Source organism: Colius striatus, chromosome 2 (assembly GCF_028858725.1).
Source record: "Colius striatus isolate bColStr4 chromosome 2, bColStr4.1.hap1, whole genome shotgun sequence".
Taxonomy (NCBI): Eukaryota; Metazoa; Chordata; class Aves; order Coliiformes; family Coliidae; genus Colius; species Colius striatus.
Window position 1 is genome coordinate 62,042,278 of NC_084760.1, and position 27,328 is coordinate 62,069,605.

Sequence of the window (27,328 nt, forward strand, 5' to 3'; positions counted from 1 at the left end):
CCTCCCTCAGTCTCCTCTTCTCTAGACTATACAGCCCCAGTTCCCGCAGTCTTTCCTCATACGAAAGATGTTCCAGTCCCCTGATCACCTTGGTGGCCCTGCACTGGACTATCCAGAAGTTCTCTGTCCCTCTTGAGCTGAGGAGCCCAGAATCGGACCTCGCTTTCACTTGTATATGACTCTTGTACCAACCGAAATAGAAATAGTATCCTTGATTTTTAATACATCTTGCAAAACACTTCTTCCTGTAATTGCATTTAATCATCTTTTGAACCAGTACACATTTTTCACACCCATCTTATCTTGCAGCAATGGCTCCTGAATTTAAAAAAAAGTATTGAATTCTGCTGATTTTTTTAATGTTACCTCCTAATCTAACTTAATGCCCCCTCATTCTTGTATTACGCATTCTTGTATAACTTTTCTCCTCCACCTTTTATGTTACCCAAATTATTTAGGTCTTTGTAGCTCATCATATCCCGACTCAGAAGTAGAGGGCAGACAGTCTTCCCAGCTGAAGGATCCTCATCTGTTTAGTAGATATTCATATGGGAGCTGTCCTATACTCCTGATCTTCCTTGATGTCTTTCTGCACTCATTTTCCTAGTTATATTGATTTTAATATCTCAAAAAAAGATACAACTCAACATTCAAAACAGGGATTCCCCTTAGAGAGTTCAGAATTAATTTTTCATTTTGTTCTCCTTTTCTAGTAACTTGTAACAGTTGATTTACTACATTGACCATGACTCACCTCATACTTTCACGTGCTCAGTTCCAAACAAGATGTCTTCTCTCAGAAATAATTAGCCCAGAGACTACCACTACCATATGAGTTAAGTTAGGATTATTTCCTTATACACATTTCCTTTCAAGTTCATTCATGAAGGTGCTGTGCAGAGACCAAAAATTCCTTTCACTGTGCAAGCTGATTATTGTTTACCTTTATTTTTCAATATTTTAATCTTAGTATTTATTCAACACATTACTCTTATGACACAGCAGCTTGCTTTCTTTAAAATCCCTTTTGAGAGGGACCATTTTGTGAACCTCTTATAAATCCAGGCTATTTTAACTGGTTCTGTCTTGCTCCTGTGTTCATCAATGTTGTTTAAAAGAGCTCCAACAAATTTCAGAGGTGTGGCACTTGTGTTTACAGTCACAGTCATGAGTATCATTTGCTCACAGAAAATGAGATGCAACATCAACTACTGTCCAAAACTGTTGGGGCTCTTGATTTTAAATGAGATAACAAAGAGGTTTAAGTCACAGCTGTTGGACACCTAAACACAACCCATGGTACAGATCTCACAATTTATAATAATAGACATTGTGACAGTCACAAAGTTGAAAACAGCTGTGCAGAGTTCTCTACTTGGAATAAACACGCATAACTTTGTTAATCTCTGAGCAAACAATGAATCACTACAGCAAGGATCTGCTCTTGCCTCCCGTCCTATTTCAAAGCACTGTTTGGGATAAGTTTTAACCTTACAGATTTGCTTATGTATATATTGTGCCTACAAAAAACCCCAACAGGAAAATTTATTTTCAGGGAGGAACTTGTTCCCCTTGCATTTCAGTAGTGTGCTTCATATATCACAATATAACAAAACATAGACAACAAGCTGCTAGGAGGCTGCTAAAAACTGTCTTCTCCACAGAAGAGGTCTAGAATCACCTTTCAAGCTCTTCTCTCTCCCTTCTTTCTTGCTCCTCCCGTTCCCGCTGCTCACGGGCAAGGCGCCTCTTCTCAGCCAGCAGCCTTGTTGCTTCTTCAGGGTCTGTTGTACCTGCAGAAGTCTTTGTGGGGGCTGGGGGTGAAGAAAGGACTGGTGGAGCAGGAGGCAAGGATGGGCTCGCTGCTGAAACAGATGGGAAGGAAAACTAGTTTGTACAGACACAGTAGCCAAGATGACACTCTCTTGAAGTTGGATCATTGCCAACACACAAAACAACTGAAGGAAGCATTCCCAGGGTAATCATATCTGGTAATGCAGACAAATATAGATAGAGAAGACTTTGAACTGCCAATGGAATGAGGTTCCAATTCTAGGAAGATACATGTAATATAAGTAATGAGGAACAGTCAGGAAATCTACATTTCTAACCATCCTTTGGGATGTTACAGCATTTTCCTCACCCCATTAACAACTTCTAAGAGGGATTTCCTCCTCCGTTTCCCCTCTCCTACACTTTATCATCTATACAAACACAAATTCAGCTGCTTGCTTTGTGCTGAATGGACACATCTGCTGACCTCTCTGCTTTCTTCTCCTATGAAGTAAAAAGTATATGCAGGTCCTTCTGTAACAGTTTTAGGGCTTTTGCCTTGAATTCAAATGATACATGTACATCAGTAATTTAAAGAGTGCCAGAGTCTGTTCTCTTGCTCTGAGGGTGTGCTGGCACAGTTTAGCCTCAGCTAGGGCACTGTTCTCTTACATTGCCAAAACAGATATTCAATCCATCCCTAGGGAACAGTCCAAGCCTGGGCTAATCTCCAAGATGTAGTTGGGAATTCAGAAAATTCTGTAATGGTCAAAAATAAAAACCTATGTAATTTGGTTACTCTAAGGCTTGGGAGCCTTTTAAGAGCTATGCTCTTCATAGCCTTGGGGACAGAAGGTAAAAAAAAGTGGGGATGCAATTACAACCTGGGTAAGAAGCATAGCAGAGAGCTTTCACAACAGTTGAACAGTATAAATGACAGAGTTCCTGCACCTTGGCTCTTTTTAATTTCCTAACATGGACAAAGGCAGGTCTGTCACTCTTGAAGGGAGCACAGCTTTGTCATGCTGGGGGCTCACTTCTTGATTGCCTCAGGTGCTGAAGCTGGCATCATAACAAGTAGCCTGTTTAATGCACACCTGCCCTGATGTCAGAAAAGATGACAACAGCTTGCAGCACACACATCCCCAAAATACCTTTAAAACTTCATTGGTATTAGTCAAGTCAGGAGAGATTTGCCTTTCAAAAGGCTTGAACAGCTCCATCAGTGATCATTACCTGCAGACTCCCAGCTCTTGTGACTACACAGCTAGCAGGTAACTGAGCCAGACAGGTTAAAAGCCACTGGCGGAAAGTTAACTGGCAGAAATCAGCTATGTTTGCCAGCAACACAGACCTAAGGAGAATCAGCAATGTCCCTCCAGCCCCAAATGCTGCACTTAGAGTCACAGAATGGTAGGGGTTGGAAGGGACCTTGAGAGATCACTTGCCCCTCTCAAGATTCTTGTATTCACCCGGTGGCTAAGTTTTGGCAGACAAAATCTGTTCTCTGACCTCACATGTAAAATGTTTAGCCTGCGGTCTCAATTTTTGCTCCTAATCATCACTTCCTCTGGCTCTGGCAAAAGGCATCCAGTTTGAAGTGCTGCTCACCAATCTGACTATAGTATCGTTCTCCTTTGCCCCTCTTCACTACTTGTTTCTTTGCTGTGAATGCAAACTAATTTGCTTTTGAATAGTTTTATCACACATAACCTGCTTCCGTAATAGGTGACCCTGCACCAAACTCAAACATTGATTGTCTCTACAAAGAAGTTGAGCCTCTCTTCCTCCTGAGCTAAACTGTCAAATAGCATGACTATGTTTCTCTGGTCCGCCCCTCATACTTGGGAACTAAGGTTCTTGGTGATATCCACGAAATCCTTTTAAAAGGAAGCCTTCTCCTTAAAAGGAAGCAGGCAAAAGGTTACCAGAAGAGCAGTGAAAACCCATACTAACATGGCAATTATATCATCTTTGTATGCCCACGGCCAACAGATGCATCCATTTATTATGGTAAATCTCCAGCTTTCTTAGGGGTTGCATCTTAGAGGTAGGACCTGGCTATCAGGCTGCAACTACTGTAACAGAACATACTAGAACAAAACAAATCAATTCACATCAGGTCTTTTTGCTGAAGGAACAATGCCCAGCTACACATCTTGCAGTTAAACGCAGGATTATTAATACTTAAAACTGTTTACTGAAGGACAATCACAGGAGAATCTATGACTTTTCATTTGAGAATCCTAAGCAACCTGTCCTGGATATCTCAGAGGTAACAACAGCCATTCTATCCCATCTGCGAGGCACACAGTTTATGCCATATTTACACATGGACTAAAAACATCCCACAACAAACATCCATTTCTCACTTTCACATTTACCTTTCACCCTTCCTATACTTTATGATCTTTTATTTTCTGTGTACTTTTTTGCTGCTTTCCAGGGGTAGTGTGGTTTGGTGTGGGGTTATTTTTGTTTGTTTGTTTGTTAGATAATTATTTTTTAAAGAATGCTTTTTTTTCCCTGAAAAATTTTGCCTATTCCTCTCCATGGTTCTCCTCTGCATTATCCTGCTAATCTCTCCCATTATGTGGTACTCTTGCAATATCATAGGTAAGCTGACAGTGATTTCAGCACAACTGGACTGAGTATCTAGCAGAGCTGGACATTCTCACTGCTCACACTACCTTCTGTGATGGCTTCTCATACTGTTAGTCTTCAGATCATTATTATTCTACTTCAACAGTTGGAAAAGAAGCTCTGTTGTGATGTGAGGGACAAAATCCCTTGTCCCAAAGGGCAGAGAAGAGGGCTGTCAAGCCACAGTGTGCAAGGCAGGTCTGTGTGTTGTTTTAACTGTTAAAAGCGGGAATGCTTCAACCTGTTTAGACTTTCCTCATAGCAAACATATATCTGCAGGAATGTTCTAAAGAACTGAGATAAATATTTGGTAGAAAACTACAGAATGCTATGTTGTTTCAGAGGGAGGGAGGGAAGAAGGTAAGAGACTCTCAAGCACTCCTTAAGCTAAAGGAGGATCTCTCCTTACCTGGAGATGGCTCTTCCTGGACAGTGGGCTCTGCCTGATGTGTAGATTCTCCAGCACCTGCTGAAGTTCCTTTACCCTCTTCTGTCCTCTCCTCATTGGCCTTTTCAACCTCTTTTTCTGGTCTTTTCTTCTCACTCTCTGGTTTGACCTCTTTCTTGACTGGCCGGATGTTGCCAGGAGAAGGAGGCCGTGCCTGAGCAGAGGAAACTTTGGAGGACCCAGGTGGGGAAGTTATCTGCCTGGGTGTGCCCGGCAAAAAAGGCAAAGACTTTGACGCATGCCTGTGTAACCAAAGAGTGACAACCACTATCAGACATGCTCTACTGGACACCACGTACATATCACTTCCAGAACTACTATAGCTAAAAATAAACAACTTTGCTACCAAGCAGGATTGCTGGAGCAACCAATTAATGCAAAACGAATCCAGATGTGTGAGCACTGAGCCCAGCCAAGAGGGAAGAAATCAGGTATCTTCCTTCTCCTTTCCTCAAAGCACCAGTAATGTTTTTCTAAAAGCAAGACTGTTTTTCCTTGTTACAAAAAGAAAATATCTACATCATCAAGTAAGTCTGCACTGTTTCATATTTATTTAATAGAACAACCATAGCTGTTTATAGCTCAACCTCCAGTTAAGCATGTACTTGGCTTACCAAACTGGAGAGGGAGCTGGTGATCTAGCTTTGGGGTTGGAAGAAAAATGACCTCCTTTAAAGCTGGCTGAGAAGCTGGATGACAAATGGTCTCTCTCCTTTTCTTTTTTGTCAGTCTATAGTTCAGCAAACAAAAAGACAAAGTCAGTCCAGAGTTCACAGGGCTAAAGAAAGCAAAGCAAGCTCAGTTAGGGATTGAGAGGCTGAGAAAAATCAGTGCTGAGTCAGTAGTTTGTAACCTGTTTAACAAGTTCATTAATAAGGGCCTTACAATCTGACACCATCTTTGTCAGTAAATATGCATTTGACAACAAGAATCCTTCTTAATCATGTTCACTACTGCCCTAAGATGTAATGGACTAATTTGCAGAGACTTATTTTTCACATAGGCAAAAAACTACCTTTTAAGTTTTGATCTTTGCTGATCATCACAGAGGATCTTCCATTACTCCCCATAAACACAGGATTTCGTTTGAAGAAAAGAGCAAAACACTCCCCCACCTCACACTTAGTGAGGCTCCCAAGCCAACCTCAAGGAGCCTGGTCTCCTAAGAAAGTAGAGCTGAAGTGACAGTGCTCTGTGTTCTTACATATATTGACATGTGTGAGTGCATGCGTTGCCTCTTCTTCACCCCAGAGGCTCAGCTGAATTTACTAGAGGCCTCAGTAGATACAAAATTCTACAGGCTTTGAGGAAACAGGTTGCTGGGAAAAGCAGATTCTTTGCTGAGGGAAATGCTGCAACACCAGCTTGAGCATTAAAAGGCAGCAAAGAAGCCACTGGAGAAACGGCACACACACTGGGACTTCCTCTGTGACTTGTGAGAAGCTAAGACATCCACTCTAACAAATGAATGTTTTTCCACACAAATTCTTTGGTGCATAATCAGGCCACATCACCACATAATGTAGTATATTTCAGTTAAAATCCAGCCAGCTATGAAACAGACAGGGCGGGGACAGCACAGCGGGAACTTCAGACTTAGTCAAGTATCCTTACAACTACTACTGTCCTAACAAGCAATGCAATCAGGTGGTCATAGCACAAGACACTAGCTCAAGTACAACTGGCATGCTTACCCCTGAAAGATGTGTTGTTCTCCTACGTCCAACAGCATCGGTAGAGGCATAAAGTTTTGCTCGGTCTCCTGGATTCCTACAGTTCATGGCCTTGTAGGACAGAGGACTGATGGGGCTGCAAGATGCTGAACGGGGACAAATGGGGATAACTACGGTGTTGGTTGGTTATTTAAGAATTTTAGTTAGAGTAGCATTGGAGAAGGGAGAAAGGAAAGCCAGCAGGAACAGAAACCACCGAGAAAGACAGAAAAGAAAGAAGGTATTAATACACAGAGGAATGACTAATTCCCAAGTCAGAACCATCATTTGATACACTAGCTTGGCCACACATAACTTCAGTAGGCACTCTTGTGCTTTTCCTTTTGCAAACTAACAATTTTTCTTAAGTAAATAAATAAATATGCCACATAATTGGGTGGCAGGAAGTAAAATGTTTTACTGTTAAGTTTTTGTGCACCTAGTGGTTCTGAAAAAGCAGTGGATACAATGACTGGTTTGACTGACTTTGTATATGCCTTGACATAAGCTTCAATTACATTTGGAATAGAAAACAAAGAGCAAAATCAGAATGCCTATTAGCTGGTCTTGGAAGTTAAGGAAAATAAAGAGAGACATACACAAAAAGACTGAAGCACACGTACAATACACAACAGTTTCACCTAAGAAACTAATGAAGTTGCTCTCTACAGTTTTTAGCAAGTGATGTGTTTTTCCAAATCTCTCTTCTATGAATATTTGAACCCTGCCCATTTAAGAACTTTTAATATTTCCTGGTAATGCTAGAATAACAGCTGACTCAAATACATTCTTGAGAACAAATTATTTTACACATTTCAAGAAGCAGGCCAACAACAACAAATCAACTTGGAAATTAACGTTTGAGTAACCAGGATGACAGTTTTTGTTGGTTTGCACAAGAACAGAGACTTATTACCCAAAGATCTCTTGCCAATGGCAAGTTATCAGATATACAGTGTTTTGATTACATATTCAAAGAGAATTTTAACACAGCAAAATATATTATGAGGAACTTCTTGTAGCAAAGTATTCTTGGACTTTCTCTTAAATTAACTGAAGGAGAAGACTAGGGGAAACGATGTTATTACTGCAGAGTTTTGTTTGTCTGCTCTTGTTTATCTTTACTGATTTTATAGTCTTAGTATAATTATTACTCAGCATGTTACTTGATGGAAAAGTAGAGCTTCTATATGCTATCTTCCCTATCCATCAGTTTCCTTGGTAAAAAACCCAACATTTCCTGCTTGTAGATCCATCTCTGAATGCACTTGAACGAATGTTGTTCCACATATATTTAATTCTTCAAGTCTTACAACAAAACAGCTGCTGTTACAGGAAGAACTCATAGACTTAACAGTACTAACACTGCAACAGATGAACATTATGAATAAAGAGAGTGTCATACAAGTGTTACAGCAGTGGCCTTCATGCTTGTTTTATCATTTAGAGTAATTTGTGTTTAATGGGATAAGACAGTAAACTTAATTTAAAAAAAGAGAAAAATTTTAAAATGAGAAACAAGAAAACAGGGGTGTTCTTTTGGCTGCGGGCTGCGACCTAATCTAGGTGAACCTGCTTCTGCAGAGGGGTTGGACTAGATGATCTCTAAAGGTCCTTTTCAACCCCTTACATTCTGCGATTCTATGAATGTATCTAAAACAGATAGGAGGCAGAAGTACAATATTATTTATGTAGTTCCCACCTTCTGTAAATCAGTTACCTTGCTGCTCGCTGATTATCTGCAGTTACCACCAAGTATGACATCATAACTATTAAAAGACTAGCAGTTCATTTGTGATGTTGCCAAACAATGCTTTAGGAAGCACTCCCAGTGAATCCTGTACCAACAGGATTACATCTATTCAAAGGAGCTTTTGGAGTTATTTAAAAAAAAAAATTGGCTTTGGAGGGTTATTTCACAAGGATCCAGATGTACTCTTATGTTGTATGTCCCTAATAGCTCCCTTAAATTTTAAAGGACATGAATCCATATTTAATTTTATTATGATTTTTTTGCATTGTAATTTAAATTTACAGCCAAAGGGCAGGGTATTTTTCTAGGGAATAATGACAAGCTGGGATGAGTCAAGTGCTCTGAGCACAGCTGGGAACCATTACCACCACCTGATCATTATCTCCAGGAAGCTCCTGCATGAAGGGACTGCAGTTATTGCTCCTAGAGAATAATACCTGGAAAACAACGGGCAGATGGATTACTCTTCTGGGTGGTGCAGTCCCAATTAGCAGAGGGAAAGTATTTCAAGGAATTAACTCATATTGATGACTGACAAATAAGTCATTCCTGCTATTTGCAATCCTTCTTAATATTCCACTCAGCTTAGTGCTTATTGCACAGTATACACAACAGCAGCCACAAAAAAAAATCTTCACGCTTGCTCCAGGAAAGTAACCACTTACAAAATTTAGACATTGCTTTCTCAATTATTTCCTAATGAAGAGCTGAATTTCAAATATCCTGCTTTGTAGATGACATTAAGTAGTAATTTTACAAGCTGGTGTTTATGAAAAGTGAAAAGGAATTCTGTACTAGTTAATTCCACTGTTTGTAGAATATCATCCACATTTTTGTTCCTACAGTGCTAACCCTGTGGAAATGTACTGCAGCCTAATTAGTCATAAGAGTTCTTAAGTGAAAGCTTCTTTAAAAGTAATCTTAGCAGATCTCTATTCCTTCTTATCTTCTACATCCTTTAATTAGAACAAAAATCCTGTCTATATCAGACCGGAAAGATCTGCCTAGAATTAAACATTCAGCATGTGCAGCAATACACTACTGTAATGGTCAAGTACCCTGTGCATGATCGCAAAACATCCTATGATAAAGAAGAGGTAGCTGTCACTTGACTAAAATACATGATTAGGTGAGTATGTCGTAGTTGTCTTTGGAATAGTTTTGCCTGGGCTTTAAGTTAACCACCTATCAATATTTTCACACTGCTGTATGTTAATTTTCCCCTCAGTAAGTACATCAAACAGCTGTTCCGACGTTGGCAGAGAACTTAATTTTTAAAACCTCGCTAAACCTGCACATTTAACTTCACATGTATTAAATCCTCTGGAACCAGGGCCTGTCTTTCTACAAGTCTAACTTGCTCCATGTGGAAAGCGCCCTGATAGAGAGTGAAACTATTTGCAGCAAGCAGCTCTCAGCCTTAGCAGTGGGTGTGCTGAATCAGCTCTTCACAACATTGTGTTGCACGGACAGCGTGACATTATTACCTCGCGTGTGTTGTATTGATTTACTGCACAAATGAAAAGGTGAAAGAAATTAAGAGGCTGTGCGAGAAAGAGAAAGCAGCATAGCAAACAATTGTACAAACAAGCTTTCATGCTGTCACGCAATGTAATCATGGACATTCAAGCTCATTCTGTGATTTTACTGTACACTCAGAATTAGATCAGTAACTTTATAACATCTTACAAGGAATCTGGAAAAAATAAGTGCCTGAGACATGAAGCCTCTATTCTTATAGGTTTACCTGCATCTCCAGACAATGCAGCTGTGCTTTTACTTCTGGCCAGGAACGAGTGAGTGGGCGTCAGGAGCCTGCTAACGATGCTGCTCTCCCATGGACTGAGCTGTAGGCGGCGAGCTGAACATGCACCATACAAGCAAGATGTTAGATTAAACCCTTAACAAGTTACCAAGTGTTGCAGAAGTATTAGTTCTATCTCCTCACTACTGCATATCATGAAAATCTTGAAGCTGTCCTTCAGAAATCAAAAGCATACAGTTACTCAGTGTTTTGCATTTTATCCTTATCTCCATTTTAGTACAGGAATTCCCATAACAACACATATATCTGAATATATGATTTGTATTATTGATGTGCATTGTGGCAAATTGTTGCCAAATAGATACTGATACTTTGCAATGTGCTACATTCCTTATTAAGAATGATAAGTTTTGTACTAGGAGAGCAGCTGCCACTCTTGAATAGAGACTTTGACAGAGGGTGTTTGTGTTCCAGACTCTTTCTACACATAAGGTCTTATAGTTAAAAAAACGACCAATTACATCACCAAACAAAACATTCAACTAGTTCCCATAATAGTTGATTACAACAAGCTTAGGCCATAGAAATAATCTTGGTGTTGCAAGTGCAATCAGTTCTTCTTACATCTCAGCATTCATTTGCTTTAGTCTGGTGTTTACGGCAACAAAACTGCAGTTAGAATTTATGAGGCTCAGTCTCTAAAACATCCATCGAAGCAACCAGCTGTAATAAACTTGAGATTAATTTGCATTTTTAAAGGTAGAGATCAATCACTTTTAATAGCCATAAACTCTGAATCTGTCTTTAATCTACTCCATGCTGAGCCCCATGAAAAGAGGGACCAATCTCAATCTCATCCTATGAAAACATAATTGCCTAATCTGCCCTCAGTGCTGTTTTTCACTTCCCAAATTGCTCCCCTAAATTCTGCTAACTCAATAAGGGACATTACTATAGAAATAGAGGACTCTCAAACACAGCAGGCTCTCTGGATAACTGTCCTTACACAACGCACTGCTGCCAAAGCTCTTCGTGATTAATGGTTCCATTCTGCATCGGCACAGCTTATACAGACACAAACCACCCTACAGAGACCTCCATTACAGCACACAAATTATCATTAAGATTGTAATTTAGTAATGAAGAAAAATCACAGAATTACTATTAAACTACATGCAATAATGGTAAAATCTTTGCTTCTTTTCCTCTCCAGGCATCATCATTATCACTGTTTAAAGTTCCTGTTGCAAGACAACAGATTCTTTTTTGTGATCTCAAGCTTTACCAGGGTGAGGCTCAAAAGTATGATTATAGATGAGTCTGGAGAAACTCTTCTAACATAGTTTAGCACAATGATTATACAACTTAAGAAAGCAATCCTGAAATCTTGCTGAGGGTACACTTTGTCCCCTCATCCAGGTCATTGATGAAGATGTTGAACAAAACTGGCACCAGAACCAATCCCTGTGGAACTCCACTGGCCACAGGTCTCCAACTCAATTCTGTGCCATTGATCACCACCCTCTGGGCTCTGTCATTTAGCCAGCTCTCGATCCACCTCACTGTCCACTCATCCAAGCCACACTCCCTAAGCTTTCTGATGAGGATGTTGTGGGAGACAGTGTCAAAAGCCTTGCCGAAGTCAAGGTAGATGACATCTGCTGCTCTCCCCTCATCTAGCCAGCCAGTTATGCACTCATAGAAGGCTATCAGGTTGGTCAAACAGGATTTCCCCTTGGTGAATCCATGTTGACTCGCCCTGACAACCACATCGCCTACTGCAAGCAATTGTGTACTCACTAACAGAGGGAGCTAGACCATATGCATCAACAGCAAGCCAAGAGAAAACAACAAAAACACTCTTCTTCATACAAACAACAGGCCAAACTCAGAGGTGTCAAAATAGCTTTTGCCAGGACCTTCGAATGAAGTCTCCCTAAATCTCTAAAAGGGGGTTAGATCAGAGTTCATTTAAATACCCCCTGGCTTTGTAGATCAAAGTCATCACATACTGAATTTTCCTGAAAAAGCATCATATTTGACACTTGCAATACGTACTTTAACAGTCATTAGCATCACCATTAACCTAGAATAGACAAACTTTTGTCCACTCAGTTTCAAGTACTAACACTTAAATCTGTTCAACAACCTAATTTTTATGTCAAATAAGTGAATTGATCACAAAACAAAGAACATCCTAAAATAATATCAACTTTAAGACAATGAGGTCAGGTGGGTTTTTTTCTTCTCACTCTTTTTGTTTTTAAACATCTTATGGTGATCTTTTCAAGATTTAGTCCTTCAAGACACTTGACAGACAAGCAGAAACAACATTTTTTGTTCTCATGCTGTGTTAGGCTATCATTCTTAGGGCTGTTTGCTCCTTGTTTCCACGTAGGAAGCACATTCATGATAGGGATGCTGGTGCAAGCAGGTACCTCTACCCCCAGGCAAAAGCAGGTGAGTTTAAACAGATTAAAGAAGATCTCTATAGCCTAACCTGTAACTGAAAAACATACAAAGTCACAGGGAGCTGGCAACAGTGAATTGATTAAAATCATCTGTATTTGTCTTCAGGATATACAAACTGAACACTGGAAAGTTATCTTAGCAGCAGCAGAAAAAAAAATGCAAGTAAGCAAACAGCAGCATCTGATTAGTTCTAGGAACAGATGGAAGGCAGAGATTTAATTAGTCTCCTGACAAGCATCATGAAGGACACTCCCACTGATAACTGGTGTTTGCTCATATAGAGCCATAAACATGATGAGAAGTAGATGAGGAAAATATACTCTACACTTAGATTCTCTTTCAATAAGAAACAATATAGAATGAATTTAGGGACTCCAGTAAACATGGCAAACAAAAGTGGTGCAATGATCCAGACCATCACCTGTTTGAAAGACAAAGCACTACAGAGAGAAGCAACAGCAGCTTTCTCCACTCCTAACAGAACATGAACTCATATGTTCAGTTTCAGCTGCTCAGACCTACACCACTAACACATAAACACAATGAAAAGTCATTTATAGCTACTCAATTGCAAAATTGTGATAAAGGGATATGTAGCAATACTATAATTGAAAAGGAATTAACCAATCTTTTAGATAATTAGTTAATGAAAACTTTTGTCTTTTGCAAGGCCATAAGAAATAATCCTGTCCTTCAAATGGTAAAACAGTGCTACTTAACAGAAGACATGTTCTTGACGACAGCTATAAGCCACTTAGGGTAAGCTTATCATCCTCACCTCCAGCTCACTGTTTTGCAGGTAGGAGTATGCATTACAGACAAAGTATGATTGGGTGCCTCTGGAAGGTGAAATGGGGAGCAGACAGTAAGAGTATTCCTTTAAGCACTTGCTTAAGATTTTGAGGCTGCTGGAGAGTCCAGTGGCACTTTTCCAGATACATGCTCAACTAGATTTAAGGCATATGACTTAGCACAAGAACATTTACAACATTTGGATTTGCTTCTTCTCTCAGAGTCTGCAAAATATCCTAGAAGCTTCTGAAGAGCTCTGTGCTGTTTTAATGGAAATGCCAAGTAAAAAATGCCTCAACATTTAAAGTTTCTTACATATGGCCATCACTTCCATACCCCTTCCCTTTCTCCACCACTAGACCACCTACTACTCAGTCTGACTTCTGAATTTGAAATGGGTGGCAGAAACTATAACACAAAGAGCCACAGTCTGTAAGAGACTATTCTTCCTATTTAATGCCTGATGCTGTTCCCTCCACTAAAAATCTTTCTTCAAAGAACAGCAGCTATCTGAAAAAAATATACACGTGAAAAGGAAATAAAATTAAAACTGACTGGATTTCAGCAATTAGAGCAAAGAATTATTGCAGTTTTGGGTTTAATTATTTCCTAATATACTGTATTTTTTGCAAGTTATCAGACTCTACAACTAAGTTAGTCCACTGGGATTAACATGGTTCATCAAATCAACCAGATACACGAGTAGATGCACACACACAAAACATGGCACTTAAGATACACACACACATAATGACATCTACTGATCAGTTTTGAAACACAAACAAAATTCCATTGTAAAAATTGTTGTTGAAAACACACATATATATGGATTGAAATGGGGCAGAACTCGTAGAGGACAAAAAAACGCCACCAAGTACTTTTCTGTAAAGCTCTTTCCATGAGTTATACAAGAGACATTCTTTTATAAAACTCTTTCAAGCTCAATGCTTCATTCTCGTAAATCCTCAGAACAGAGGCAGCAATTCAGCTACATTAATTTTAAAAAGCTTGATGGTTTCTCATTTGTGCAGTTGTAAACATCAAGAACATACACGGAAACAAAGCAATCTTTGAAAAGTAACTGGACACAAAAAGTCAATAAACAGATCATATAAAAACCACTCATACCTCTTCCATAAAAATAATGCAAAACGGTAACAAAAATAACTGCTTCAAAGCTTCATGCAACATGTTCTTAGATATTCAAGAACTACTACCAAAGAAAGGAAAACAAAACAATGACAAAATGATCCAATGCAAATAAAATGTCACACATGATTGCATGCACTATGGAGTGATGTATTCTTTCAACAGTTGTTCCTCATTTACTAAAAACCTGACAGAAGCACTGCTTTTATCGTTTGCTAAAGTAAGATTGTTTAGGTAAGTTCTCTTGTTTTAAAAAACAAGAAATAAATATTCTCACAGGAAAAAATGTTCAACCATTTACTTTTCACATTTGAAGTCTTTTCACTCCCACTTAGATGAAGTACAGAAAATGACTTCAGAAGCTTGTTTTATGTGCAAAGTAATACATCAATATAGAACATTCTTTCTTGCTTTTTTTTTTTCCTTTGAAACTGTACCTCTGTCTGGAGAATTTAGTAATGTTGCAGATGAGGAGGAGAGCCGCTTGTTAATGACTGGATCAACATGTTTCGAAAGGTTCATTGTTGAAACAGATCGCCTGTCTGGATCTAAAACAAATGGAAATAATGCTAATTGACAGCCCACATGCAGTAGTGCAAGTTCCTAGCTCACTAGTGGGAGGAGGAAAACATGACTAGGTCACTCCTGCTCTAACACAAGAACTTTAAAAATAGAATGGACTTCTCAGTAGACGTTGTACACGTGACTCAAAGACTGGGCACAAAACCATTTAATTGAAGTTTCAAGTGTCTAAAATATTCCATTCATTATCATTCAGTCAGGTTGCAATGCAACGAGTTAATGGAAGATCTAAAGTGTATATTAGCAGGCAAGATGATATGTCCTCTTTCCTTTCAATATTCTTAGAAAAACCTTGCTCTTGACTTAACAAGAGACAGCTTCAGAGAAAGACCAATATGCTTGGAAACATGAAGTTGTTCACAAAACACCCCTTAGAACCTGAATAAAAGAGGACATTTGACAGGGCACTGTTACTGGACAGAAGGGCAATATGGGGACAATACAATGCTGAAAGATTAAGGGAAGATTAGTGCACAAAGGAAGAAAAGGTATGCACAAAAAGAATGAAAATATTTAGTTTAAAATCCCATCATTATTAGTGCTAAATTGCCCACCACAGAGTCATTTTCTACCTGCTGTGAACGAAGTTGTAGTTAGTCAATTGAAAACAGCTTAGCAGATAAAGAAAATTAGTCTTTGTGGAAAGCTAGACTACTTCTAATGCACATGCTTGGTATATAATCCTGAAGGTTTTATTTTGCTTTTAGGTTCTGTACATTTTAGAACAGTATTACACCATTTGCCAGTGCAACTGCTGCAGTCAGCATCTGCATCCTACTGAAAGGATGATAGTTACTCTGAGAATACAGACTGCATACACTTTGTGCACTTGCGTGTCACACGAAGGTTGACAGCAATGGCAGAAGAGGAGGAGTGAGCTGAACTGGCCAGCTACGTGATTCCCGTTTTCTCAAAAAAAAAAAAAGGGCAACACGCATCAACTATACCTCATCCATTAAACATTTCCATTTAGAAATCTGATCTTCAGAAGATGCTGGGAGAGTCAATTATATTTTTTGCTTGCATTTTGTCATTACTGAACCTCAGCACTACTCAGCAAAGCATTCAACCATGCTGAAATGCAATGAGGCTTGAGCATATGCCTAAATACTCTGCTGATTCATATTCTGTGTGTGTAAAAATATATCTACATGTTGTTTTGGAAGCAGATACAATTCAGAACACTGATAATATTAAGGAGGTTGTTGCTAATTTATTACCTGCAATTATTTATTTATGACAAGCACATCAATTTTCTTTCTACCTGCTCTGACCTAGTGGTTTAAAGTCTACTCACTGTGCACACAAAATGAAAATTCATAAAAATAGAGTGAATTAAACATGTTTTTACTCTCCCCAGATCTATGAAATAGATAGGATTCACCATAAGTGGTTGGGGCAAAGAAAGATTCTCCCCTAACCCATGTGATTAAACGTTATCTTTGTCTAGTATTAGAATAACTGAGAGTATAAGAGGGGCAAACTGGGTACTGGAAGGGGGATAAAACTCAGAAATGCATTTTGAAAGGAGCAATCTAAATGCTATAGCTAAGAACAAGACCTCTGTAGGCTGGCAATATTATCCTACATTGATCTGTGGGGTATATTCAAGAGTGCTGTGTGTGACCCAGGGACAGGATACTCAGGCTTTATGTGTGACAGATCTCTGTCAGAGTAATATTAGTGAGAATGGGAGGATAATTTTGTAATTTTTTGCATCTAATCTATATCTGAGAAAATGTATAGTGTACCAGTATAGCCAATACATTTCTATATTTGGCATAAAATGCACTGCATACGCCAGCTTTCTGAACATGACAACTGACAATATGAAAAATCAGGTGCCAACATTTCTCTTGTGCCTATGAATATTATTTAGATGAATGAAATTCAGCATGGGTATTGTTGTGTAAGTGTTGGCAATATGAATCCTGTAAACATAGAATGAGCCAAATGCAATCCATTGCCTAGAAGATCACTGGTGTCCTTACTCTAAAAAAAGAATTAAAATATCTGTGAGCAACACATTGTGCCAGTGCAGCTGCTTATATGCCTGTGTTCATGTGCAAAATAATTGTAAACCCTGTGTATATGTAGTATGCCAAAAAGGTTTTAGAAATACAAAAATTTTCAAATCGAGTCTTCCTGAATTCCAGTAGACAGAATATTATGCTTCATTTCAGGGAATTGTGCCAAATCTTTAGAGTCAGCTAGCAGTAACTCTCCATAGTAAAAATAAATTATAATGAAAAAAATCCGATACTAACAACAGTTCTAATCTATCAGCATGATGTTAAGCATGCATTGCAACTACATGAGGGTGGTTTAGTTACTGATGATCTCGTTTCCTGAGAACTAGCTATGGGTAAAGGAATCAACAAACCACAGCAATTATGTACCAGGTTTTCTAGCACCACCCAGAGATCTGAAGTGGTGCTCCAGGCCTGCTAAATCGAGAAAGGTGAATGATGATTCAAAAAAATAACCTAGGGACAGAAGGCAAGACAATGATTTTTCACAGTAAAGAAAATAAAAATCAAATAAGTTATACAGAGTTAAGCAAAAAAGTAACCTATTTTTAAAAAATGACTGTTTATTGAACTTATATATGATAAAGACTTCAGAGTATTCTCTTCTCAAGGTTTTTTTTCTTCCTTGATGAAAGCCTGGACACATTGAAATGTATACATTAAAGTAACAAGAGAAGAATTCTAAATACCACTCTCTTCTGAAAGAAATAAAGGATGAGTTCTCTTTTTCTGGATTCAAGTCATATTTAAAAAGGCATATACACATTAATGACTGGCAGATTAAGTGTGAAAAGATAATTACAGAAAAAAAAGCATATAGTTAAAATTCACTTAAACTTAATTTGCCCATTTTTAAATTATTCTAGGGGAAAAAGGGACTTCTGTCTCCTGAAATATCTGTACAAGGTACAGACAGCTTCTTAAAAAGAAAGGTTTTTCTTCCTTTTGTCTGTTTTTATCTCAGTATTTGGGAAGTTCCATCAGATCTATTTTTTGAGCCATGATATTTAGCATTTGCACACAGTAGCTCATATCACAAGACTGACACAGCACAAGCACACCCACAAATACGTACAAACACCACCAAAGCAGCAGAAGCGAGAAGCTGTAGCAAAATACAATCACTAAATTAGTCAATTCCGAAAGCAAGTTTTAACTTTTGTTCAGATTTCTCCTTGTTGTCTTTCTGATACATGGGAATGTCAGAAACATGCCATTGCTAGCTATAGTAATATCAAGGACAAAGAATTTAAATCAGCATACACTGAATTATCCTTCTTCTTAACAGAAGCAAAGTAAATTCCAGTTAACTGGCAGAGCAGGGAAATTGGCTAGCAAACCAAGCCTCCCTCTTTACCTGTGTTATTAATGCGGTTATGTAGTGCTCCTCCCCAGGACCACCTGTTTTGCTTTTGTTTTGGCTTCTGGCTTCTTTCAATTGTGCGACGTACAACAGCTTCATGTCGTTCCTTAAGTACAACAGGATAACATGTTTGCATACTATTGGGTTTTCAACTTTATCTTCTCATCAAACCCTGCTGCCCTCCACACAGACAAAAGCTAGGAAGCATCTTGGAGTTATGTTCAAGCTTATATGTTGCCTACTAAGACACACTAGAACAGGATTAAACAGTAACCAAGTCATAAATAAAATATTAATTGTAATTTTGAAAAGACAAGATGTGTTTGAGACTTGCAGAAATATGTAGAAAACACAGCAGCCCTTTTATGGCAGCCACTACACAAACACATCATAGGGCTTCTTCTCAACTTCTATCTCCTACCTACTAAATGTTAGAACAGTGGGAGAGATAGGAAACAAAAAAAACTACAAGGATGAGGTGACTTCTGTAGGATTATCCTGCACGTAGTTGCCAGCTTGACTGGGACAAATCAGCTAAGAGCATCCTTCATGACACGATCGCTTGATCTTCAAGGTTGTGTTAGAGCTAGCTTCCCTTATGTTGAATAGCTAAGAATTAATAGATAGCCATACAAAACCAAGCCAATTTGTATTTCTTCTGCATGAGTTTGTGCCGTGACAAACTCTGTAACTCAGACACGCAGACATGCTCAACTTGGCGGCATTTGATTCGTAAAGGGCATTTTAACAAACAGTGTCTGTGCAAGTAAGGCATGCTCTCTCACACTGACCATGGGTTTTGCTGCCTTCTTTCAACCAACTCTTAAATAAAAAGTTTGATAGTACTGTATTCTCAAGGTAAAAGCAAGCTGAAAAGTGTTTTCATTAAATTTATTGTTACCTTATCCTCTTCCAATCTCTGCCTTCGCTTTTCCTCTACAGCAGCTCGCCTCCTCTCTTCCTTTAATCTCTGCTCCTCTAGCTTCTTTCTGCGTTCCTCTAGGTGTTTTTCATAATGTTGCCGGGCCCTCTCTTCTCTTTCTAACCAGACAGATTCTCTTGCAGCTGTGAGAAGATATTAGACATGAAAGTATTAATATGCGATGCAGTCTTTAATACAACTTGAATAACCAAACTGAATGAAAAAACTTTTGAACTCATTTTCTTAAGATGACAGATGTAATATCCAAACATTTCCTTATGTATTAAAACATCAGGTACCCTGGTCACACATTCGTTTAACTTCATCTCAATTTACTCACTAGAAATTACCAGTAGAAATAGTTAAAGTATGTGATCATATAGTTTATATGTGGAAGGGAGAAATTTTTGTTAGTTTAAAATACTTTTACCTAAATACTTAAGTCAGATGTATGGGAACAATGTTTTCTATACAAACCATGACAATTGTCTGTAATCTTTTACTGTAAAAACAAAGATACTAAAAAGAAAGATGAGACTACTGCCAGTATATACAGCTTTACTGATCAATACAGATCTAATGATAGAAGTGGCTGGGATGACAGTTCTAGCACCTGGACTGTTAGCTGTACCAAACAGCTGAACAAAAGGAAACAAACTACCCATCAAAGAAGTCAGGTTGAAGGAGAATTTTAATCTGTTGTACAATTGCACTGTTGCAGAACATGCTAATCAAGAGAAATTAAGAACCACTACACAAGACAGATTTTGCTCCCCATCAAGATCTGAATATTCATGAAGGAACTACCTGGAACACAGGCTCAAACTGTAGTCCACATGAAACCACTTACGCATGGTACTCTGGATCTCTCCCCATTGCTGTCTCAAAAGCTTTAGGATCTAGAAAGCTTTGTGCTTTAAAAAAACCTTATCACTTGTATTTTAAAAAATTCCAGACATTTGATATCTCTGGAGCTTCATAAACTGACAGATTGGAGTTTAGGAAGAGATGCATATGAAGATCCCAGGACAAACATCACATAGAACCACATTACAAAACCATACACAGAAGGAGCTCATTAATAATGCAGCATCAACAGGGAACCAGGATAGTAAAGTATCAAAAAGACTTTGAATTTCCAAAGCAAGCAACGTAAGGAAGTTCTCTACCTAAAGTCTGAGATAGTACTCTTTCAATTCAATCTAGGGGTGTGTGAAGGGGAAAGAATCTATTGTTATAATCACATATGCTAGAACAGCAACTCCAGCCTTCCATCAGCAGAGATTTTTGTGTTGACACAACCACATACCAAAACCAAAAATCCCAGATGCTTGTAGATGTTCAGAACAGAGACTGCAATCACTCATAGAACTAAGACTCATCTTCACCAAGCTGCTCCTCTGCACCTCCCTAACTCAAACAAATCCCCTCTCACATAATAAAGAACTTAGATTGCATTCTAAACCTTATGTACTTGCATATGCAGTCTCATGAGAAATCTCTACTCAAAACAGCTCATATGTAGTGTATCTCCCTTGAGAAAACAGCTCTCTGCTGTTTCAGATGTCAAGTCTTTTGCTGAGAAATGCCAACAGCATTTAGCTTTGCCGTGGTATATAAACTAGTATGGAGGTGTTTGTTCAGCAGCTACAAGCAACCACAAGACACTCTCTTGGCAAGATGAGTGAAAGTTCAGCAAGATGTTTGCAGGAAATTTAACAATCATAGCTAGAATAATTACAACTAGGAATAGTACTGTTGTTTCAATAATTACTAATAATAGGTATGAGAAGCAACACCTACAAATGTGAAATACTAATGCAAGAGCCACCAGGAGATACTCCTCTATGCTAATTTAGTTGACTAGAAGAAGAAATGTGAACTGCAGACTAAGGCACAAAATAGCAGCATAGGCCAGAAAAAGCAGCTTTCAGACAAACTGAAATTTGCAAAGGCTCCTTCTTCTATGCAATATAATAAAATAGAGCCAAAATTTGTGTTCCAAAGGCAAGACTAATCTGTAAACCAGAAGAGTGCATCTGCTGCCCCTTTGAGGAGCCAGTACCTCACCAAGACAAGGTATGGACAGAGAGATGACCTCTCACTGTGGTCTACCCTTCTGGAACTATATGATCTCTCATAAGCCAATCTTTTCCAACAGTTTGGGCTATATCCTGAACCACTAAAGGGTAAAACGTGGCACTTGTGAGGAACCATTCTCTGTTGTCTTTCACTCTGCTTAACAGTCCAGCTTTGCTAAGTAATGCCTTGGGCAGAAGTACTGTCAGCCTTTGACCAGAAAGGTAGCGTTTCTTGCAAAAGCTTACTCTTCCCATTAGCTTCTGCAAAGTTGGACTGCAGAACAGAGTCAGCCCAAAAACAAGCAAACAAATCAGTGAATTGTACTGTTCTTTCAGCTAATTTCAATGAATCACTTTCTCAAAGAGAGGAAAAATTCTTATTGTCTTTAATACCACCTAAAAACTGGCAAAAACCATTTCTGAAGTGTTTACGCTTAAAAGGAAAAAGAAGGAGTATTGGTGAATTTTGAATTCTGTGCTGCAAACATTTCATGGTAACTTCTCTCTTCTCCTGAATCTTCAATGAAACTTTCAGAGAAAGTTAACACTTAACTATCACAGGATAGGACCACTTCTGATCTCCCTATTCAAAACATGCACATTTAAAATTTATATTAACTTTTACCTGTTTCGGTGAGGTTTCATGACCATTTTAATCAAAATGCTTCCTGACATGAAGAGAAGCAGCATTTGCCCTCATCTAGGTCCTCAGTTTGTACTCTTTTTCTCCAGCCTGACAATGTTGCTCACAGGACAGATCAGATGCCCCAAGAGTCAATCTGGTTAAAATCAAGTTGCGTCAACACCTTATTTATTCCAATACTCCTAGCTGCAGCTGCTCCTACTGGAGATTGGCCAGCTTTTACAGATAGGTAAGTAGACATGCTGCCAGGTGGGGGTTCTGAAATCAGAGGAAGCCTGGGGTCAGAAATGGGACTGCTGGGCAGTGCAGTACAGCCCGCTTGAGCTCCTCTAAAGCCAGACGGGCTCAATCGTTTGCTGAATTTGACAGCAGTCAATGCAATACACACAGAGAAGCTGACTTTACCTTGTGGACACCAGGCTAATTCAAACTCATCCTGCACCTAAAAGGAAGGTTACAGAATGTGGCTTCTCTGTATTTCACAGATTTATGAAATCCTTTGTCCTGAAGACTGAAGTTTCACAAAAGAGAGACTGGGAAATTGTGCCTATTACTCATGAGGACAAAAAAAAGGAAAGGAAGAGACACACAGAGCATGAGTTTATGGGTCTGAACAGGGAAAATTCCATATTTCACAAATGCAAACTTGACCAGAACTTAATTAATAATGCATTGTTAACAATACAATATTTCTATTAATTTTTCCCATTTCAAGCCCAGGTTTTTATCTTTCTCTTCTTCCTCAAATAATTGTTCATTAGACCTACAGTGCAGTAATGTTAAGTAACGGTTAAATGTCATTCCTGGAGGACATGGTATTGCTCTCTCCTTTGGGTTTTTTTTGTGTGTAATTATTTCCCATGAAGCTTATTCTGCTTCTTTTCATCTTTAGAATGGTTTCTTATTTGAGTCTGATGTTACATTTTATTTGATACAGAAACATTCAGAGTATTTGTTTCAGTTCTGAGGACAGCATTGCACAGACACAAAAATAGGAGAAGTGCCTGAGGACTGGAGGAAAGCAAATGTCACTGCAGTCTTCAAAAGGGCAGGAAGGAGGAGCCGGGTAACTATAGACCAGTCAGCCTCACCTCCATTCCTGGAAAGGTGATGGAAGGACTTATCCTGGGTGCTGTCTCCAGGCATTTAAAGGACAAGAGTGTCATTAGGAGCAGTCAACATGGCTTTACCAAAGGAAAGTCATGTTTGACCAAGCCAATAGCCTTTTATGTAGAGGTAACCAAGTGGATAGATGGTGGCAGTGCAGTGCATGTGGTCTAACTCAGTCTCAGTAAAGCATTTGACATCGTCTCCCACAGCATCCTGGCAGCAAAACTGAGAAAGTGTGGGCTGGATGATCAGGTAGTGAGGTGGGTTGTGAACTGGTTGAAGGGAAGAAGGCAGAGAGTTGTGATCAATGGGACAGGGTCTAGTTGGAGGCCTGTGTCTAGTGGAGTCCCTCAGGGGTCAGTGCTGGGACTGATACTGTTCAATCTATTCATTAATGACCTTGATGAGCGAACAGAGGGCACTGTCAGCAAGTTTGCTGATGATACTAAACTAGGGGGAGTGGCTGACGCACCAGAAGGCTGTGCTGCCATTCACAGACCTGGACAGGCTGGAGGATTGGAAATTCAGCAAGGGCAAGTGTAGAGTCTTGCATCTGGGAAAGAATAACCCCACATACCAGTACAAGGTGGGGAATGAACTGTTAGAGAGTAGTGTAGGGGAAAGGGACCTGGAGGTCCTGGTGGACAGCAGGATGAACATGAGGCAGCAATGTGTCCTCATGACCAAGAAGGCCAATGGCATCCTGGGGTGTATCAAAAGGGTTGTGGGCAGTAAGTCGAGAGATTCTCCTCCTCCTCTACTCTGCCCTCATGACACTGCATCTGGAATATTGTGTCCAGTTCTGGGCCCCTCGGTTCAACAAGGACAGGGAGCTGCTGGAGAGTTCAGCATAGGGCCATCAAGATGATGGAGAGGAGCATCTCCCTTATGATGAAAGGCTGCGGGAGCTGGGGCTCTTTAGCTTGGAGGAGACTGAGGGGTGACCTCATTCATGTTTACAAATACATAAAGGGTGGGTGTCAGGAGGATGGAGCCAGGCTGTTCTCAGTGAAGTCCAATGATGAGACAAGGGGCAATGGGAGGGGTGGGAGAGGTGTTTTTAAGACAGTTTTATTTCTCATCTCCCTGCTCTTATTGTTCCTTTAATAAATTAAACCTTTTTCCCCTGAATCTGTTTTGCCCGTGATGCTAATTGCTGAGCAATCTGCCTATCCTTATCTCACAACTCACAAACCTCTCATTGTGTTTCTGTCTCCTGTCCAGTTTAGGAGATCGAGTGTTTCTATGACTTGGTGGACACTGGGCTAAACCACCACAAAGGGTGGCAGAGCACTGGAACAGGCTGTCCAGATGGGTTCTGGAGTCTCCTCTGGAGACATTCAAAACCCACCTGGACAAGTTCCTGTGTGACCTACTCCAGGAGGTCCTGCTCCGGCAGGGGGGTTGGACTGGATGATCTTTCGACGTCCCTTCCAACCCATAAGGTTTTGTGATTTAGATGCAAACCTTGTAATACTTTGAAATGAGTCCATAAAGTCATATATCTTTTCTTATTCTAACAGGCTCAAACTATAAAAAATAGTTGTAATTTCCAATCTTTATTCTTTGTCTATCTGTAGGATATCTGGATCTTTGAGAAAAAAAAAAGAATATACATTTCTTAGAAGGAAAGCTGGAGTCCATTCCATTTACTGCACACTGAAATAAAGTATCATAAAAGAAACACGTCTAACTTCAAAAAAATATAAAAGCTATGTCTTTCTATCACCTTTAAGTTACAAGCAAAAAGCAGCAGAAAATATACATCCATCTTGACAGGAGCAAGCTACTAATTTTATGCTTGGACTAAGTGTTTAAGAGCATATATCTGTTTTCTGAGAGGAAGTGCAATACTTATTTTCATTAATTCAACTTTTTCCAGATAGAGAAATAATCTTCCCTACTTTTAAATATTATCTTTTAAAGAAATAATAATTCCCACATTTTCTCCTATTAGAGAATCAAAGGAGAATATGTCCTTTGTTTTCACTGCTTTCTGTATGCACTACTGACATACTTGCATGAATTAAAGGGCTCCGTTTTTGCCATCTACAAGGTAGGTACACAGCTAGTGTCCCTACATATATGACGGTGTCTTTGGGGAAAAAGTTTAAAATAATACTTTTATTTCTTTCTTTCTTATGTCCCTGTTTATATATTTGCAAAACTGTTTTCCTGTTACCCCAGACAGAAATTAACAAGTCCAGGTTAAAAACTGAAGGATACTCAAGGGTTGAAAAAGTCTATTCTATGGTAAAAATCAGGGATATTAAGCCCTACTCTGAATACATAGATGTACTTCTGGAAGCACAATAAGCCATGCTTCATAGAGCCACACACATTAAATGCCTTGCTCATAGAAGGAGTCAGCAGATGAGTCAACAGAAAAATGAAGATGCCTGTAAAAGGTCCAATGAACTTGGAAGAGCATCTGATTTTCTGGATGTGGAAGGGGAAAATATCCACTTTTATGATATCTCCAGAAGCTATGCTAAGAGCTATGTCCAGTGCTGAGCCAATGCTGGACTCCAGTACCAGTATGGTCCAAACAACAGACGTTTTCTTGGGGCTGACCCTTAAAAACTTTACGATACCTCTCTCCCTTGCAATAATACACATTGTATGATAAAATGCAAGAACCATTCAAAGAAAGCTTGGTCATTGTTCAAACAGTACTTGTATGCTGAAAGCTTAAATGGCATAGGAACATTCACATTAAAGCTGGAAAAATACAAAGAAAAGCCACAACCTGATCCTTGTTCTATCTTATTACTTTGCACAATCTATAAATTTGAACAGAGTCATGTGATACAAGAGCACAAAATTAGAGCATAAAAACAAGATTTAGAAATTGAGTCCTGGACTTGCTGTTAATACTTTGTATTTGTTTGAAAACTATTAACGCTGGATTAGTTTACAAAGCAATATAATTAAGGCTATACTTGTGGCACCTCCAGAGTAAGAAACGGAGCAAAAGTAAACAAGGTCAATCAAGAAATAAACATTCCAATATTGAGAGACACACAAGACTCGAAATCAAACATTTTTTTCATTAGAATTTCCTAAACATAGGAGATGTTAGCTGCAAACTATGCACTCTTGTGGAAACAATCTTGTAGGTTTTTTCCTTAGTCATGCACAGACAGAAAATGACATTGCAGGGGTTTTAGGCTGTGAGGGAAGAGGGAACATGCATTAAGTGTCAAAGCATCTATTTTCTGCTTGTCTGCCTAAAGAAAAGGGTCCCTTCGACTATCTCTCACTTGGTGTATTTTTTTTTCTTTTGATTTACTGCTGATATAAAGATGGATCAGCCTAGCCCAGCCCTTTCTCAATCTGCCTTTTGCATCCACCTTAGACAGAAAGCTTACCTGATGAAAGATCCTACAGTCTTTGCCAGTCTTTCCAGCCTTTCTCTTTCTGACAGCACTGGCCTCAGCAATCTTTCTTTTCTGACCACTGTTTCACCTTTCCTCACTGCCAGCTCCACTCTGTCTGAGACTGTGATTGCCTCCCTGCTGCATTAGCAGAAAAATGAATCAGTGATGTTTTAATCGTACCTAAAAATGGGGATGTTCTATCCAGAACATAGAAATGGCTGACTGATTGAATTAAAAGGTGAACTTCAGGGTGGTAATTAAAGCTGAAGTTCATGTTAGAATCTCTGAGATAGCCTTTCCCCAGTAACCATGCTCCAAGGGACATTCAGCCCAGAAATTTTTAAACTTATCTTCCTTAAAAATTGTTTTCTTCTCTTATAAACCCTCCTGATATTCAAGTCCTCTGAGAATATCCCAGAATTATTCATATGCTAAGGTCACCAATTCCCAGTTTCTGTGAGGCTTCTGACTGTGGGAACATCAGATAAAGTTCTGTCCCAAATTGCCAGTCAACAGAGTAAGTCAGAAGGAATTCACAGACAGAAAAAAAAAAAAAGTATTAATGTGATGTTTTGCCAAAGATAACTTTCAAATAGGAGAGAGATTTGTATCATAATGCCATCTTTAAAATATTAACATTACACATTGCAAGTATTAAGACTAATGCATTTAGCCAACCTGAAACTCACACGTATTCTAACAGCTAAGAT

At 39.1% G+C, this 27,328-nt stretch overlaps 1 protein-coding gene across 3 annotated transcripts in view; it reads right to left on the reverse strand.

Moving 5' to 3' along the window:
• The window catches only part of MAP7 (microtubule associated protein 7), a 118,915-nt gene that overhangs the window by 14,285 nt on the left and 77,302 nt on the right, over nt 1-27,328 (reverse strand). For 2 of the 3 annotated variants that reach the window (XM_061990758.1, XM_061990756.1), the window contains exons 4-11: nt 19,384-19,547; nt 18,477-18,588; nt 14,945-15,055; nt 10,077-10,190; nt 6,559-6,683; nt 5,479-5,594; nt 4,826-5,106; nt 1,682-1,865 (exon numbers count right to left, since the gene is read on the reverse strand). In XM_061990758.1, the coding sequence (XP_061846742.1) occupies nt 1,682-1,865; nt 4,826-5,106; nt 5,479-5,594; nt 6,559-6,683; nt 10,077-10,190; nt 14,945-15,055; nt 18,477-18,588; nt 19,384-19,547 (1,207 nt within the window). The remainder of the gene's footprint in view (nt 1-1,681; nt 1,866-4,825; nt 5,107-5,478; nt 5,595-6,558; nt 6,684-10,076; nt 10,191-14,944; nt 15,056-18,476; nt 18,589-19,383; nt 19,548-27,328) is intronic. The other variant, XM_061990757.1, reaches the window with a different exon arrangement.